Source organism: Lissotriton helveticus, chromosome 9, assembly GCF_964261635.1.
Source record: "Lissotriton helveticus chromosome 9, aLisHel1.1, whole genome shotgun sequence".
In the NCBI taxonomy this organism is placed as follows: Eukaryota; Metazoa; Chordata; class Amphibia; order Caudata; family Salamandridae; genus Lissotriton; species Lissotriton helveticus.
The window spans coordinates 661,737,170-661,751,778 of NC_136070.1; the positions used below are offsets into that span (position 1 = coordinate 661,737,170).

At 43.8% G+C, this 14,609-nt stretch overlaps 1 protein-coding gene across 1 annotated transcript in view; it reads left to right on the forward strand.

Annotated features, from left to right (window-relative positions):
• Positions 1-14,609, forward strand: part of LOC144781767 (uncharacterized) — a 75,953-nt gene that overhangs the window by 10,419 nt on the left and 50,925 nt on the right. The window contains exon 4 of the mRNA XM_078660754.1: positions 7,117-7,177. Coding sequence (XP_078516880.1) covers positions 7,117-7,133 — 17 coding nt within the window. The 3' untranslated portion in view covers positions 7,134-7,177. The remainder of the gene's footprint in view (positions 1-7,116; positions 7,178-14,609) is intronic.

Consider the following 14,609-nt stretch of genomic DNA (forward strand, 5'->3'; position numbering starts at 1 on the left):
AGAGTAGTGAGTGCGCAGAGTAGTGAGTGCGCAGAGTAGTGAGTGCGCAGAGTAGTGAGTGCGCAGAGTAGTGAGTGCAGAGTAGTGAGTGCAGAGTAGTGAGTAGTGTGTGCAGAGTAGTGAGTAGTGTGTGCAGAGTAGTGTGTGCAGAGTAGTGTGTGCAGAGTAGTGTGTGCAGAGTAGTGTGTGCAGAGTAGTGAGTGCAGAGTAGTGAGTGCAGAGTAGTGTGTAGTGAGTGCAGAGTAGTGTGTAGTGAGTGCAGAGTAGTGTGTAGTGAGTGCAGAGTAGTGTGTAGTGAGTGCAGAGTAGTGAGTGCGCAGAGTAGTGAGTGCGCAGAGTAGTGAGTGCGCAGAGTAGTGAGTGCGCAGAGTAGTGAGTGCGCAGAGTAGTGAGTGCGCAGAGTAGTGAGTGCGCAGAGTAGTGAGTGCGCAGAGTAGTGAGTGCGCAGAGTAGTGAGTGCGCAGTGCAGGTGAGTGCAGTGCAGGTGAGTGCAGGTGAGTGCAGTGCAGGTGAGTGCAGTGCAGGTGAGTGCAGTGGAGTGGAGTGGAGTGCAGTGCAGGTGAGTGCAGTGCAGGTGAGTGCAGTGCAGGTGAGTGCAGTGCAGGTGAGTGCAGTGCAGGTGAGTGCAGTGCAGGTGAGTGCAGTGCAGGTGAGTGCAGTGCAGTGCAGTGCAGGTGAGTGCAGTGCAGGTGAGTGCAGTGCAGGTGAGTGCAGTGCAGGTGAGTGCAGTGCAGTGCAGGTGAGTGCAGTGCAGGTGAGTGCAGTGCAGGTGAGTGCAGTGCAGGTGAGTGCAGTGCAGGTGAGTGCAGTGCAGTGCAGGTGAGTGCAGTGCAGGTGAGTGCAGTTGAGTGCAGAGTGGTGTGTATTGACAATGTAAATGACAATGCCATTTATTTATGATTTAAAGAAAAAAAAAAGAAATGTCATGAGCAATGCCAATAGCTCTACCTTTAATGATGCCGAGACCATTGCATTGTAAATGCTTGTTCTTTGGATTTGATATAATAAAGGACAGCTCCTTTTTACCACAAAGTATTGGATATTATTCTACACTACCTGACGTTAATTAAGCTAGATGTGGCATTTGTAGCATTTATTAACACTGATTAGTCTGTGTGTTCTGTGACACTGGTTCGATTGACACGCTGCCAAGCCAAACAGCACATACAACGTTTTTGTTGTTGGGTTTTTTTTCCCGCACATTTATATAGCGCGAACCTGACCCGAAGGTATTGGAGCGCTTTACATGAGCACCGGTTTCTTACACATTCAGGCTGGGGGAGATGAAGTGATTTGCCCAGAATCACAGGATGCGGACGGGACTCCGAGGCTCGAGCCCTGGTTTTCAGCACCAAAGTCGGCAGTCTAGCCCACGGACCACATCCTCTCCCCAATGTTTGTTGTACGACTGCCTGTGAAGAGTTGGGCTTTTGTTTAACTTGTTTCCTAAAAGTGTACAGCAATGGATTGGAGCAAAGTTCCACAGCTGCCGAGTTTCCAGATCCATTCGAAACTATTCAGTCCAGTGTGTTTTTTGTTGTTTTTTTTATAAAGAATTCTGGGATTTGTAAGTGTCGTACATATGTCATAAGTTATATTGCCAAAGCATGTTTATTTAGATGTCTGTTCCTCATATGTGTTAAACTAATCCTGACAACAGTGTCCACATAGATGTCACCCACATTATGATGTAACCTCATAGAACACTAATGTAAGTAAATGATGTATGGAAGTTTATGACAGATCTACTTGTGTTAGGAGCAACACGTTCGGTTTCCACCTGCGTGTGGGCTTTTTGGTATTTATTACTTTTAATAAATATCATCTTTTTTACCTCCGTCTCTTGTCGTAACAAATTGGCAGCAATTGGAACAAGCATTTGCAATGCAATAGGTCTCGCATTAGGAAAGTTTGAGCTATTGGTATTGTAAATGACAATTTTTTTTTTTATGTGTTGGTTTTGAAAATAGCGAAATTAATAGCTTTGTCATTTACAATGCCAATAGTTATACCTTTCGCAAATGTGACACCTATAGCATTTGTAATGCAATATGTGTTGTATTTACGTGACTTACATGTATTGCTATTACAAATAACAATGGTTTTTAATTTTTTAAAAAATAATTAATACTTAGTAAAAGTTATTGTAATTTATAATGGCAATAGCCTAAACTTTTGTAAATAACGTTTGTGAAGATTATGTTCAGTGTATTTTATTGTGACAAAAATCCAAGAACAGAAGTGCCGTGATGGCGCTGAGTGATGCTGTGGTGGCGCTGAGTGATGCTGTGGTGGCGTTGAGTGATGCTGTGGTGGCGCTGAGTGATGCTGTGGTGGCGCTGAGTGATGCTTTGGTGGCGCTGAGTGATGCATTCTTGTCCCTGAGTGATGATGTGGTGTTGCTGAGTGATGCTGTGGTGGTGCTGAGTTATCCTGTGGTGGTGTTGAGTGATGCATTCTTGGCCCTGAGTGATGATGTGGTGTTGCTGAGTGATGCTGTGGTGGCCCTGAGCGATATTGTTGTGTGCTGAGCAATGCTGTGGTGGCGCTGAGTGATGCTGTGGTGGCGGTGAGTCATGCATTTTTGGCCCTGAGTGATGATGTGGTGTTGCTGAGTGATGCTGTATGCTATGCTATGCTATGCTATGTTTTGCTATCCTATGCTTTGTTTTGTTATTCTATGCTATGTTTTGTTGTGTTTTGTTATGCTATGTTTTGTTGTGTTTTGTTCTGCTATGCTTTGTTGCGTTTTGCTATGTTTTGTTTTGCTATCCTATGCTTTGTTATGCTATCCTATGCTTTTTTTTGTTATGCTATGTTTTGTTATGCTATGCTATGTTTTGTTATGCTATGCTGGTGAGGGTGTGTGAGGGTGAATGAGTGAGAGTGAGGGGGTGTGAGGGTGAGGGTGATGGGGGTGAGGGTGACGGGTGAGGGTGTTTGGGGGTGAGGGTGTGGGGTTGTGAGGCTGAGGGGGTGTGAGGGGGAGGAAGGGGGAGGGTGTCTGAGGGTGTGTGAGGGTGTGTGGGGGTGGGTGAGGGGGTGAGGGTGAGAGGGTGGTGAGGGTTTGTGGGGCTGAGGGTGGGTGAGGTTGATGGGGTGTAAGAGTGAGTGGGTGGGTGAGGGTGAGTGTGTGAGGGTGAGGAGGTGTGAAGGTCCGAAGTAAATGGTGGCCGGGCAGACATAAGACAGAGTGAAACACAAATGATAAGATAAAAGTGCTCGAAAGGGTTGTGACCTTTAGTATATACGTACACGGCATTCCATGTTAGATAAAACCTACAAGATACAGAAGCATGGTGAAAAAGAATCTGTGAAAAGGCCTCTGTGTGGACATGGGACACCCATTAATAGCAATTGCGCACCAAATAATGACTTTTGGAAAACAATGCTTCTCTCCCGAGGGCAACTTAAATTTGCGGAGGTGCCTAGGTAAAGATATTTATTTATTTCTGCATTTTTATATAGCGCGGACTTTACCCGAAGGTGTCAGAGCGCTTCACAAAAGGAACAGAAATGAAACATAATGAGAAACATTACAAAAGAACAGATTACAAAACCATACGTTACGTTACATAAGGTAATAGTGACATTTGTGATCAAACAAAATACATGAGGTAGTAAAAATTGTGAGCAACCAAAAATACATGAGGTAGTAAAGGTAATAATGACAATTGTGAGCAAACAAAATACATGAGGTAGTAAAAATTGTGAGCAGCCAAAAATACATGAGGTAGTAAAAAGTGCACAGGAGGAAAAGTGACAAGTGTGCAGTTACAAGAGAAAACAAAGTATCATTTGAGGTGTAATACTGCAAAAGGTGCTAGACACTCAGGCACAAGAACAAGCGTTATGTAGGCAAAGATAGGCTGTTGGAAGGCCTGTGCGTGTGATGAGGGCTGTCCCAGGAAGACCCACACGATATAAATCAGAGGGTATCTGTGCTATAAACGCACTAATGTAAGGGTATTTTAGGGCCACGCCTCTGCACACCTGATCCTCACATTTACTACATTTTGCTTCTAGGAAACGGATGCTTGAAGTCAAGAAAAGTGAGATCATCTTTTCTAGTTATTCTCCAGTAACCTAGAAATGAGGGTTTCGGTGGGAGGCAAATGAAACCTGTCTGCCGATTGAAATCACAGTTTCTGAGAGATGCAGACAACTAGCGAACTAAAGGCCTCCTTGAAAAATAACAGTTAAGAGTGCTGTGTGAGAATTAAAACACATGAGGCTAAATATGAGAAAACGTGAGAGTCCTACCTACAGTGCAAGATAAAATGCACCTTAACACATTTTGACAAGTTAGCATGCTGACCATAAAATCACAGGCAGGCAGATCACTGCAAGGAAGCAAAGTAAAATAGAACAAGGACTGGGCGAGAAGGGAGGGGGGGGGGGAATTCCAGCAGGAAGCGAGGGGTGACAAATGGTGAGCATTTCGCGGCCGCTCATAAATAACGCAAAGGGAAAGGACTGCAGCGGAGAGCGCGTGCTGCTTTAAACACAGTATGTATTATAGATTTGGCGGATGGAGAAGAGACGCGCAGGAAATGGAGTTAGGAATGCTGCCATATAAAATAAAAGTAACATGTGCAAGTGAAACCAGTGGCATGCATCTTAGTCATGTAGAATATACCACCGATTCGAATGCACATGAGGAGGTCAACCCGTTCTCCTCCACCCCCTCCAAGTCTGGGTGTGCACACGGAGGGGCCTGCCCTCGCCCTAGCACTGGAACAAAGCCCCCATGTGTGGGAGCTGGGGCGAGCATTCCTGGGCTGGCTGCACATTCCTGTACGAGGTAATCCAATAATGAGGGGCAACCGGGAAGAGCAGGGGTCCGGCCTCGTAAACCGCAAGCCTCAGAGGCAGGACCCACAACACCCTGCCGAGGGAAAGAAAGGAAACAGCCGATAGAAGCCACTCAAATAGAGCGAAGGCCCCTAAAGTCGCGAAGATGCCGCCTCTCCAAGACATAATACTTCATTAATGCGAGGGGCACATGGAGGCGGGCAATAGCCGGAAGTGCAACACAAACCCCACCATCACAACCGATGCCAAGCGAATAAGGAAGCGGACGGGCACAGACACGCAAATATGCGGTCCACCCTGGGAACGAGTAGGTCGAAATGATGGAGGGTTGCTGAGAACAGTAAGTCCTTTTTCTCCTTATAGGAACCAACAAAGGTTTTTTAACTGCATTTTTTAACTTATTCGAGTAATGCATACAAAAGGGAGGGATGGCTTACCACAATTTCCTAAATGTTCATTCCTTTAGGTATTTTTATTATTCTATAGGGTTACTACAGGCCCCTCCACCCTGACAGACAATAAGGCATACTATTGCCACAAAATAAGTAGGTTTCAAAAAAAGGGGATTCGGGCGTGTTAAAAACAAGCCGTGAGCGTGCACTCTCCCGAACTTCCGGTCTTGGGATGTGCACGCTCACGGCAGTCGTGGGGCGGGACTTCCGACTTTGCGAGAAGCCCGCGCCCACAGAGTGGATGGCAGCAGAAGTCAGGAGAGGCGGCTGAGGCGGTAAGTGGGACTTGGCACCTGTGTGTGAGCGTGTGTGTATGCAGTGTGTGTGTGTGCGTGGTGGGGGGAGGGGGGGGGTCTTTGTATGTGTGCGTGAGTGTAGGTGCGCTGGTGTGTGTGGGGGGTCTCTGCGTGTGCGTGTAGGTGCGCTAGTGTGTGTGTAGGTGCGGCGAGGGGGGGTGTGTGTGCGTCTGGCTGTGTATGCGTGTGGCTGTGATGTGCGTGGCTGTGATGTGCGCATGCGTGAGTGTGGGTGCGCGTGCACGCAGTGAAATCCAGCCGGAGAGCGCGTGGCACTTTCTTGTCCTTCATTCCCCCGAGTCAGCTAGCTATAGTTCTCCACCTGGACCGCATCCTTCGGATGCGTGTATTCCAGGCTCGACCTAAAAAGGAAGGCCCATCGCCGAAGTATTAAAATACTTACTCTGGAAGAACCTACAGAGATTGATATTCTATGAATTTTGTGAAAATGCAGAACGGAAATATTTGAAGGAAACTCAACGTCTGGTATTGTCAATCCCATGTTGAATTTTGTGCATAAAACGGACTCAATTCATTTGAAACAACAGAAAATCTGTACATTTAAGCAGAACAACTGTTAGTGGCTTGCAACGCGGCTCTCCTGCTCGTCTACTTGCGCGTGCATTGTACCGGGTCATAAGTGTCAACATTTCTTGTCAGCAGCGAGTATTCCCCACGGTTCACCATAATTAAGAGTAACGTACGTAGCACCTGGACGTGCCGCCATTTTGTGTTTCTCTGAAACTGACTAAAGGCAACCGTACGCGTACACTTACCTCATTGGAAAGCATCATGATTCAATGCTAATTCAACAGTAATATACATATAATTTCTTAAAAACCAAAGTTGTGCAGCTTCATAAACGGAATTTAGTTAGTTATGATAAAAACATTCTATGAAATTCGTATATAGGTGAACCGTACCTGCTTCAGAACATTGTATTCCATGGTGGAAGAAATAAACAATTAATGTACAGGAATAAAAACAGGCAAAATGGCACAAAGTAATGCAATTTGCGTACCAGCACATTTTCTAAATGAAAATGGTAAACCACCCATGCACTGGAAAAATTGGCATAGAGCATTTGAAAAATATTTAATAGCAATAAATGGCAAAGAATATAATTCTGAAAGGAAAAAAAGATTACCAGTATTTGAAAATGCACCTGGTTAGTTTATACTGATGGATGAATGAATATCCGGAGGCAGTCAAGCGAATGGGAAAGCAATTTTCAGAAGAACCAAACATTATGGTTGGAAGGCACACATTTCCTATGCGAAAGCAATATGAAAGTGAAAACATTGAGGAATACATTGCGGCACTAAGAGTTCTTGCCACTAGTTTCAAATTTAACGAAATGTTGGGACATTTACTTCAGAGACCAGTTTGTTTTTCATTGTTATTCAAAGAAGATGCAAGAACGGTTGTTAGCATGTAGAAATCCAAGCCTGCAGGGAGTGATTGACATTACTAATTGAATTGAACGCTCTTTGCTGTCAGCTAAAGTATTATGCAATGAAAGTACGCATACCACTAATGTTTTTGCATTACAGGAAAATTAGAAGCTTGAACAAAATAGCAGTGAGAGAAACCGAAGTGGAAAAAATAAAGAAGGTAAAACTTGCATGTGTTATAGGTGTGGATCTAAGAATCACTTGATTTTCAGGGATGTCCAGCCATTGGTAAGAGATGTGTTTATTTCTTCAAATATAAAAACCAGGACTACAAGTCCCAGGTTTCCACAAAAAACAAACAGGACTGGATTAATGAGTCACATGTGGCCATGAAAAACGTGGCTGCTATGTAACTGAAATGAAATGGAATGCCAGAGTCTGAGCGCAGCTTAAGAAAAATCCTGTGTCCTGGCCTTACTTGACACAATTGAGGAATATTTAGCACAAATCAGTTTGTCATACATTTCACCTCAATTGGGTAAGTGGATTGACCACCGGAAGGATGGGGGACAACAAAATGTTTTTTGTCAATGCTGTGCAGTGTCGACAAAAAAAGATGTGTATGCTTGATGTCAATTTGTTACATTGAGAGATGATCTATGGTTGGATTTAAACAATGTGCAAAAGCTCATGTTTATTTAACCTATTTCCCAATGGTTAATAAAGTTTGAGCATGCTGAAAGATGGGTAACGACACACGTGAGCTCATGCATGATGACTTATACCTGCACTTGCATCACCATTCATGGTACGCATACTCTATTTTCTTTTAAGGTCTCACCTTGGCATCGCTTGCGCTGTTTCTTGGAGATCCTCTGTATTCAGATATGGACTTTAAGCTCCACCCATTTTTCCACCCTTCTTTTCAATTGTCTCCTGTTACTGTCCTTTGTAAATGGTGGCTTTTGATTTGTTAATAGGCTTAGTAGTACTGCCTTAGTACCTCATTTTCTCATGTTCTAAACTCCCATTAGGACTTCCCCTCTTACATATGTTGTTAATCGGTATGTTTTATTTAGTCTGTGAGCACTATTTTCTTCCATGACTTTCTCCTACCTGATGTTGCAGGCTCAACGTGCTCTCTCGCAACTTAATGACTGTATTTTTTAATTTATTGCAGTGCAGCACGCCATACTTGCACTTTAACAATGGCGGCCACGTCCTTTCTTTTGTTGTGTGCGGCTCACCCAACTCTGTTTGTGCAACGTTGTAATTTTATCCCCTGGGCTTCATTTTTATTAGCAATGGCAGCTGCGTGTGATATTTACAAAATGCGTGGCTCGCCAGACTTTCACCTTTTCATTTATGAAACATGTTTTTTTGGCAGTACGGCACGCTTTAACAATAGCAGCCTTGCGCCTTTCTTTTCCTCGGAGTAAGCAGGCATTGGCAGCCGCGCGCCTTTATTTTCTAAATGCGTATCTCGCCCCACCTCTGCTAAAGGCCAAGATCCTGGACAACCTTTTTTTTCTTCACTTTTTTCAGTCAATACATAATAGGAGACAAATTGCCCCTCATTGCTCTCTGAGCCCCACTCTGAGCCCAGTGTTTAGGAGGTACGGAATGATGCCCCAAACTGACCCCCAAGCACACAGGCCATAGTATTGTCCTTATTCTACTCTGCTGGCTCAGGGCTGCAACACACAACTATATAATTATGCCAGTTCTGTGATAAATTTTAAGGGGGAAAAAAATCCCCAAATCTTGTTTAGGTGGGTCTAAATGTTGTAATGTGGCATCTCAGTGCTGTTCCTAATGCTATTTCCTCACTGAGGCTGTCAAGTTTCCCAGGCAAATGCGTAAAAAGCTCATCCAGGACAGATTTTTGCATTCCAGTTATGATATTCATGTTCTCGGCATAGTCTTTTCAGGCCCTGTGTGTGTTCACCAGGCTCCTCACTCCTCCTTCTCCCCCCCCCCCCCCCCCCCCCCCCCCCCCCCCACAGGAATAGAACTTGTATATAGAGCTCAGTTGGCTTCCGATCAGCAGCTACAGCCAGTCACACAAAACTCCAGCTGATTGTACGTGCGGCTGCACTGTCCATTTAGATGTTAACCCCACCCACACAATTCCTTTAATTCACTTAAAAAAGGTTTTACATTAGGACACAACAAATCAGTCTATACTTTACCTGGTGTGCATTTAAAGTGCTCCTATACCTTCGGCTTGAGTTTGCGCTATATACAACTGCCCAAAAATGCTGTTAAGCCGCTAACTAACACCAAGTTGTGTGGGAAACAATGCAGCATACGTTTACATATTCTCTAAAACTCAATTATAAAAACCAAATGCCCAGCATGCTTGCAAATAAAAAACATTTTACACTATTTCTTCTTTTAACTTTCGTAATTGGGCCTAAAATCTATATTTGCATTCCCATTCAAGCATTTATATAAAAAACATTTTGTTTCTTTCAATAGATAAACATTCTCCAGAACATTTGCCTTTATTCAAATTGGCATATTTTGGGAAAAAGCTTTTATAGAAAGGGTTTCCAAAGTACCTGATCCTCATAGGTAATTCTTCTTACATCACCTATCACCCACATTATTTCTCTAGACAGGGTGTACCTTCTTGTTATCTTACTAATAAAACCAGTGTGTGTCTACATACGCCTGCGTGGCTATCATCCAGACGATATACTACGTGTCTATGAAAAAATGTGTGTGAGGAAGGAAGGAACCTCACGGGAGCAACCACCAGGGAACTGCTGACTGGTACTAGTTAGTTGGTTCGTCTTATCATCATTGGCTCCTTCCAACCAAGAAAGAAAAAGACACAAAAGAAATAGTGTAAAAGGGTAAATGATAGTAAAAAAACTCAAGTGGTTCTACCTATTTACATCTATGTTCACCTGCCCCCAAGGGTAAGAGAACCGCTATTCAGTGCTCTACCCTGTCTAAAAATGGGTTAGATATCCCTAGCTGCGTAATACTCTTTATTCTTTGCTGGGTATCTACTCCTATTAAAACCTTTACTCTACAGTTGAGCTTCGTTTTAATCTATAAGAAGCCAACATGTTTCGTTGCCTGTCTTATTTGGTCGGCAACTTCTTCAGGGCTGTGGGTTTGTCTTACCACACATTTCTGGAAATATCCAGCGCTCAAATCTGCAAAGACACAGACACCCAACAACGAGAATAAAAACAGAGTGACACTGATCATTAACATGCCCATATTCCAACTGGTTATATTGTTTACCAACTGTGTCTTGGACGTTCTTGGTTTACCTTGTCGTGGTCACCTGTTGGCATACCTGGGGCCACTCATGTACCAGACTTAAATATAGGTCCTCTTTAGTTCAATGCGGTCGCTGTATGTCAACCTAAAACGTGGTGGACATTGTATCAGTATTCTGTGCATTTGTATAAAGTTTATAGTCCTCCCACCACTCCTGATAGTAAATGCGTGTCTCACGTCACTGTCCTGCCTCAACTGTGCGCTGCTGGCGGTTCCTATGTATAACCCATTCAGCGAGTGCCATTACAACCATGGCATCACAACCATGGCATCAAGCAGGGTAAAACAATTACAATTTGTTTAAACAGTGCAGCTAAGCTTCGTGTTCAAGCCGAGTGCAGTGAGATTAAAAGCTAGCAATACAGGGAGGTTTTTAAAAGGTGCAAAAAGAAATAACAATCAAACAAATAAAACAGCTACCTCCCGGCTTCCGCCTCAGGAGGGGATTAAATGCACAGCGAATTGGAGTGCTTGGTCAGGGATGTCCTTTTATAGTGGCCAATACAGAGCGTGGAAACGCTGCCCCAAACCAAGATGGCCGCCAAAGTCGATTCTACCTGACCGAGGCTCGGCTGTCTCAGTGTCCAAATCGGCTGAGGGTGATCCGAGTATCAGGGTGAGTCGATAGTGCTTAGTTGGTCAAGCGGGGGGCAGGGGGATAATTACCGCCACTAAATACATCAAGCAGGGTAATACAATTACAATTTGTTTAAACAGTGCAGCTAAGCTTCGTGTTCAAGCCAAGTGCAGTGAGATTAAAAGCTAGGAATACAGCGAGGTTTTTAAAAGGTGCAAAAAGAAATAACAATCAAACAAATAAAACGGCTACCTCCCGGCTCAGGAGGGGATTAAATGCACAGCGGATATTTCAAGTTCCCAGGGTTTGGTAGAATTTTCAGAGTGTCTAAGGATACCTTTAATAATGAGTCAAGCATTTAGTAAATGTAATCGGTTAGACCTGAGTCAGCCATCCTCACCCGAAGGGTCTTTAAGTAGGGAGAGTATGTATTCCAAGTTAGGGTGCTATACAGGGTTGAATCTAGTAGTCATTGATACAAGTTTTCACTCAAGAAAGAGGGTCGATCCAATTTTTAAGAAAATAGATTTTTATTGATGCAAGGATAGAATATTGACAGCCGACACGTGTTTCGCCCTCTGTGGCGAATTGCGTCAGGGCTTTCTCAAGGCTGTGAAAATAAGAAAGGTTTGTTTAAATGATGATAGTGGTAGTGACAAAAGATAGTGACCCCAACCGAAAAAAGTGAAGTGTAGGAAAAAACCCGAAAAAAAGGTTGCAAAAAAGAAAAGTGTAATCAAACCCGGATAGAGGTGTTCTCTTTTAGTAATGATGTTAGTTATACTAAGGGACACAGAAGCAAGGTGCAAATTTGGAACTTAATGGGTGAAATGTAAGCAAGTGATGATTATAACAGATCACACTTTGATCGACTCAGAATGGCATGTTTTATTTTTTGTGTGAATTGAGAGAGATTCGAGAGAAGAGAAATGGGTGAAAAAGGGGTAAAGTCGAAACACCCAACACCAATAGTATACTGGCTATACAGTGTGTAATCGAAAGAGAAAAAAAGTAGTACCTAAATTCAATTGCTTAGTGTCATTCTGTTGGATTCTCTAGTATGCATCACCATTTGTATATATCACAATACATTCTATAAATAATTCAATCTGTGAAAAAAATATATATCATTTTACAATTCAATATCTTATAAGAAAGAATTATGACATTTCAATTTTAGGAGCATCATAGCACATAGAATTCCAGCATTACTGAATATGTCAAAATAAACAAGACTTTCAAAAGGTTCATTGTTTCACAAAGGACAGCATTCAGTTTTAAAGCATTCCTAATCATATTGGTTATGGTAACATACCATTAGTGTCATTTTCTCTCAGTACTAAAAGACCGAGGTTTAGGGTTGGGTGCAATCGTAGGGCATAGGATAGTCATTTACATATAAGCCCTGTATTTTCTAGGGGTAGATGGGAAGCATTATTTACGTGCAAACCATACATTTTTCTAGCGGTGGGTGGGAAGCATTGTTTACGTGCAAACCATACATTTACCTAGCGGTGGGTGGTAAGCATTGTTTACATGTTAGAATTTCCTCACAGAAGAGGGCAATCATTAGTCACAACGAGAGGGAACATGCAAAAAAGAGACAACATAGAGCGGCAGATAAGTTTAAAAGTTTGAAAATGTTTCAGCTCTTATTTAGGGTATACATCTAAACCACAAAACATAAATTCAAAAGACATAAGTGCAGATGCGATTTAGCTATTAAGCTGTCCTAGTTCGTTTTTCCTTGTCCTGGCCATGGCATTATAATCGTGTGGGCCGGGTGTAGCTACTTTATAAACATTTTATAAAGGACAGCACAATAAGAACCATGACGTGGTGGCTACTACGTCAGCGTTTTTGACAAGAACGAAACAGACCCAAAGTCAGGACTGAAAATGGGCACGCTTGATTTTAAACATGGACCACGAATGAGGACTGAATTCTCTGGGCACTTGCTCTGTCAGCGTATTACTTTTGACAGAAGCCAGAGGGACCAAGAACGGCACTGGGTTATAAGCGCACTCGGTTTTATTAAAAACCGAGATCCACAAGTGAGAACTGGATTTAGGACGAAAGAAGTCCGCATCAATGATCATAAATACAAAATTGAGGACTTCATTAACTGTGAGAGCACTAACGTGGTATATTTGATAACATGCCCGTGTGGTCAGAATTATATTGGAAGCTCAACAAGACCCTTGAAAGTACGCATTCAAGAACATTATCGGAATATCCACAAAACAGACACACGCGAACCCTTGGTTGATCATTTTTTTAAAAACCACGTTCATCAACTAAGCTTCTCGTTTGTAGGCCTAAAAAAACTGAAATCACACAAACGTGGTGGAAATCAAGAACTGCACCTACGAAGAGAAGAAAGTTCCCTGATTATCAGCATAGTCAATAAAACAATAATACAATAAATAGTCATAAAATGTTAAAACAGAATGGAAGGGACAAACTACAGAGGTTGAACTGCAAATCCCACAATTCAACACGCTGAATGCAAGCAATCATGGGCAGGGAAAACCACAAGTTTAAAACACAAAACAGGTGATAAAATATGCAATCACAGGCAGGTCAAAACTGCAATTTTAAACTGTAACAACCACATGCAAAGACAATTATCACAGAAAGGGAAAATCGTTTTTTAAACAACTTTTGTTTGCCGCGAGATGGTAATGCACCTGCCCACAGGCTTCGGACCAGACTTTACTATATGCATGGCACAGGACAACTTGTGCTGCGCTGCCCTGAGGTGGCACAGCCACATATCTGCCTCCGTGGTTCACTGTGTTCTGCAAAAGATACCAACTAAGCATTGCACGTTTGCAAAGGGTGCTAGTAGCCTAATTTGCACATTGTTATATCAAGGTTGGAGGCGTGCGACCAAGATGGCTGCCCACCAGTGAGGCTCCTGCCGATCGGGCACCTAGATAAACATCAACACCATCCTGAGTCACCATTTTCCTAAATAGTTGGCGGAATTGACTACTTCAGGTTCGGAGGGTCCGCCGCTTCTTGATTGCTGGAGTAGCCTGGGTGCAGAGATACACCCAGGTTGATCAGCGTCTGCTCGGCGCCATTTTCTAACGGAGCCCGTGGCTTCCTGCTGACATGCAGTCCACGGACCTGATCATTGCACCTCCGCGTCGCGCTGACGGCCTCGATCCCAGCCTGCAGCGGACCTCTACTTCAGCCTGAAGGTGAGGAGTCGGCGTGAGTATACAGCCGGGTGCTTGTTGTGGCACACTCGTTTGTGTGGCGGCGACAACCGTTTGTACACGTGCGAAAGGGGACACACACTTTGAGCGGACGCACAGTGGGAATCCATTACAGCCTGCGCAATCCCATGTGCGCTCCCTAACAGACTCCTTCCCGCCTTGAGTGGACTGTGTTGCTTTGGAGGGCGATGCATATGAACGACACTGCTGCATATTAGCTCTGGGCCTTTCAGATTCCTGTTCGGCTCCATTTTCTGGTTGGGCTCACGGCATTCCCCGGATATCGTGACGGAGGTAGTGACCCTCGCACTAACTGTATGACACCACCGGCTTTGGTCTGGACCCCACATAGCCTATGATATATGCATTGGAGTGGTGGAACGGGACTGAAGGGGGCCCCTTAACGTACTTAGCCCCCGAACCTGCACTGATCCATGTAGCCGTTTTCCCACCTATCCGGGGGTAGCGGCCTCTCCAGCCTGTGCCTACCTGCCCACTCTGCGTGTCCTCCCAGTAGCACTGGATAATCACCTCAAGGGCAAATTTGA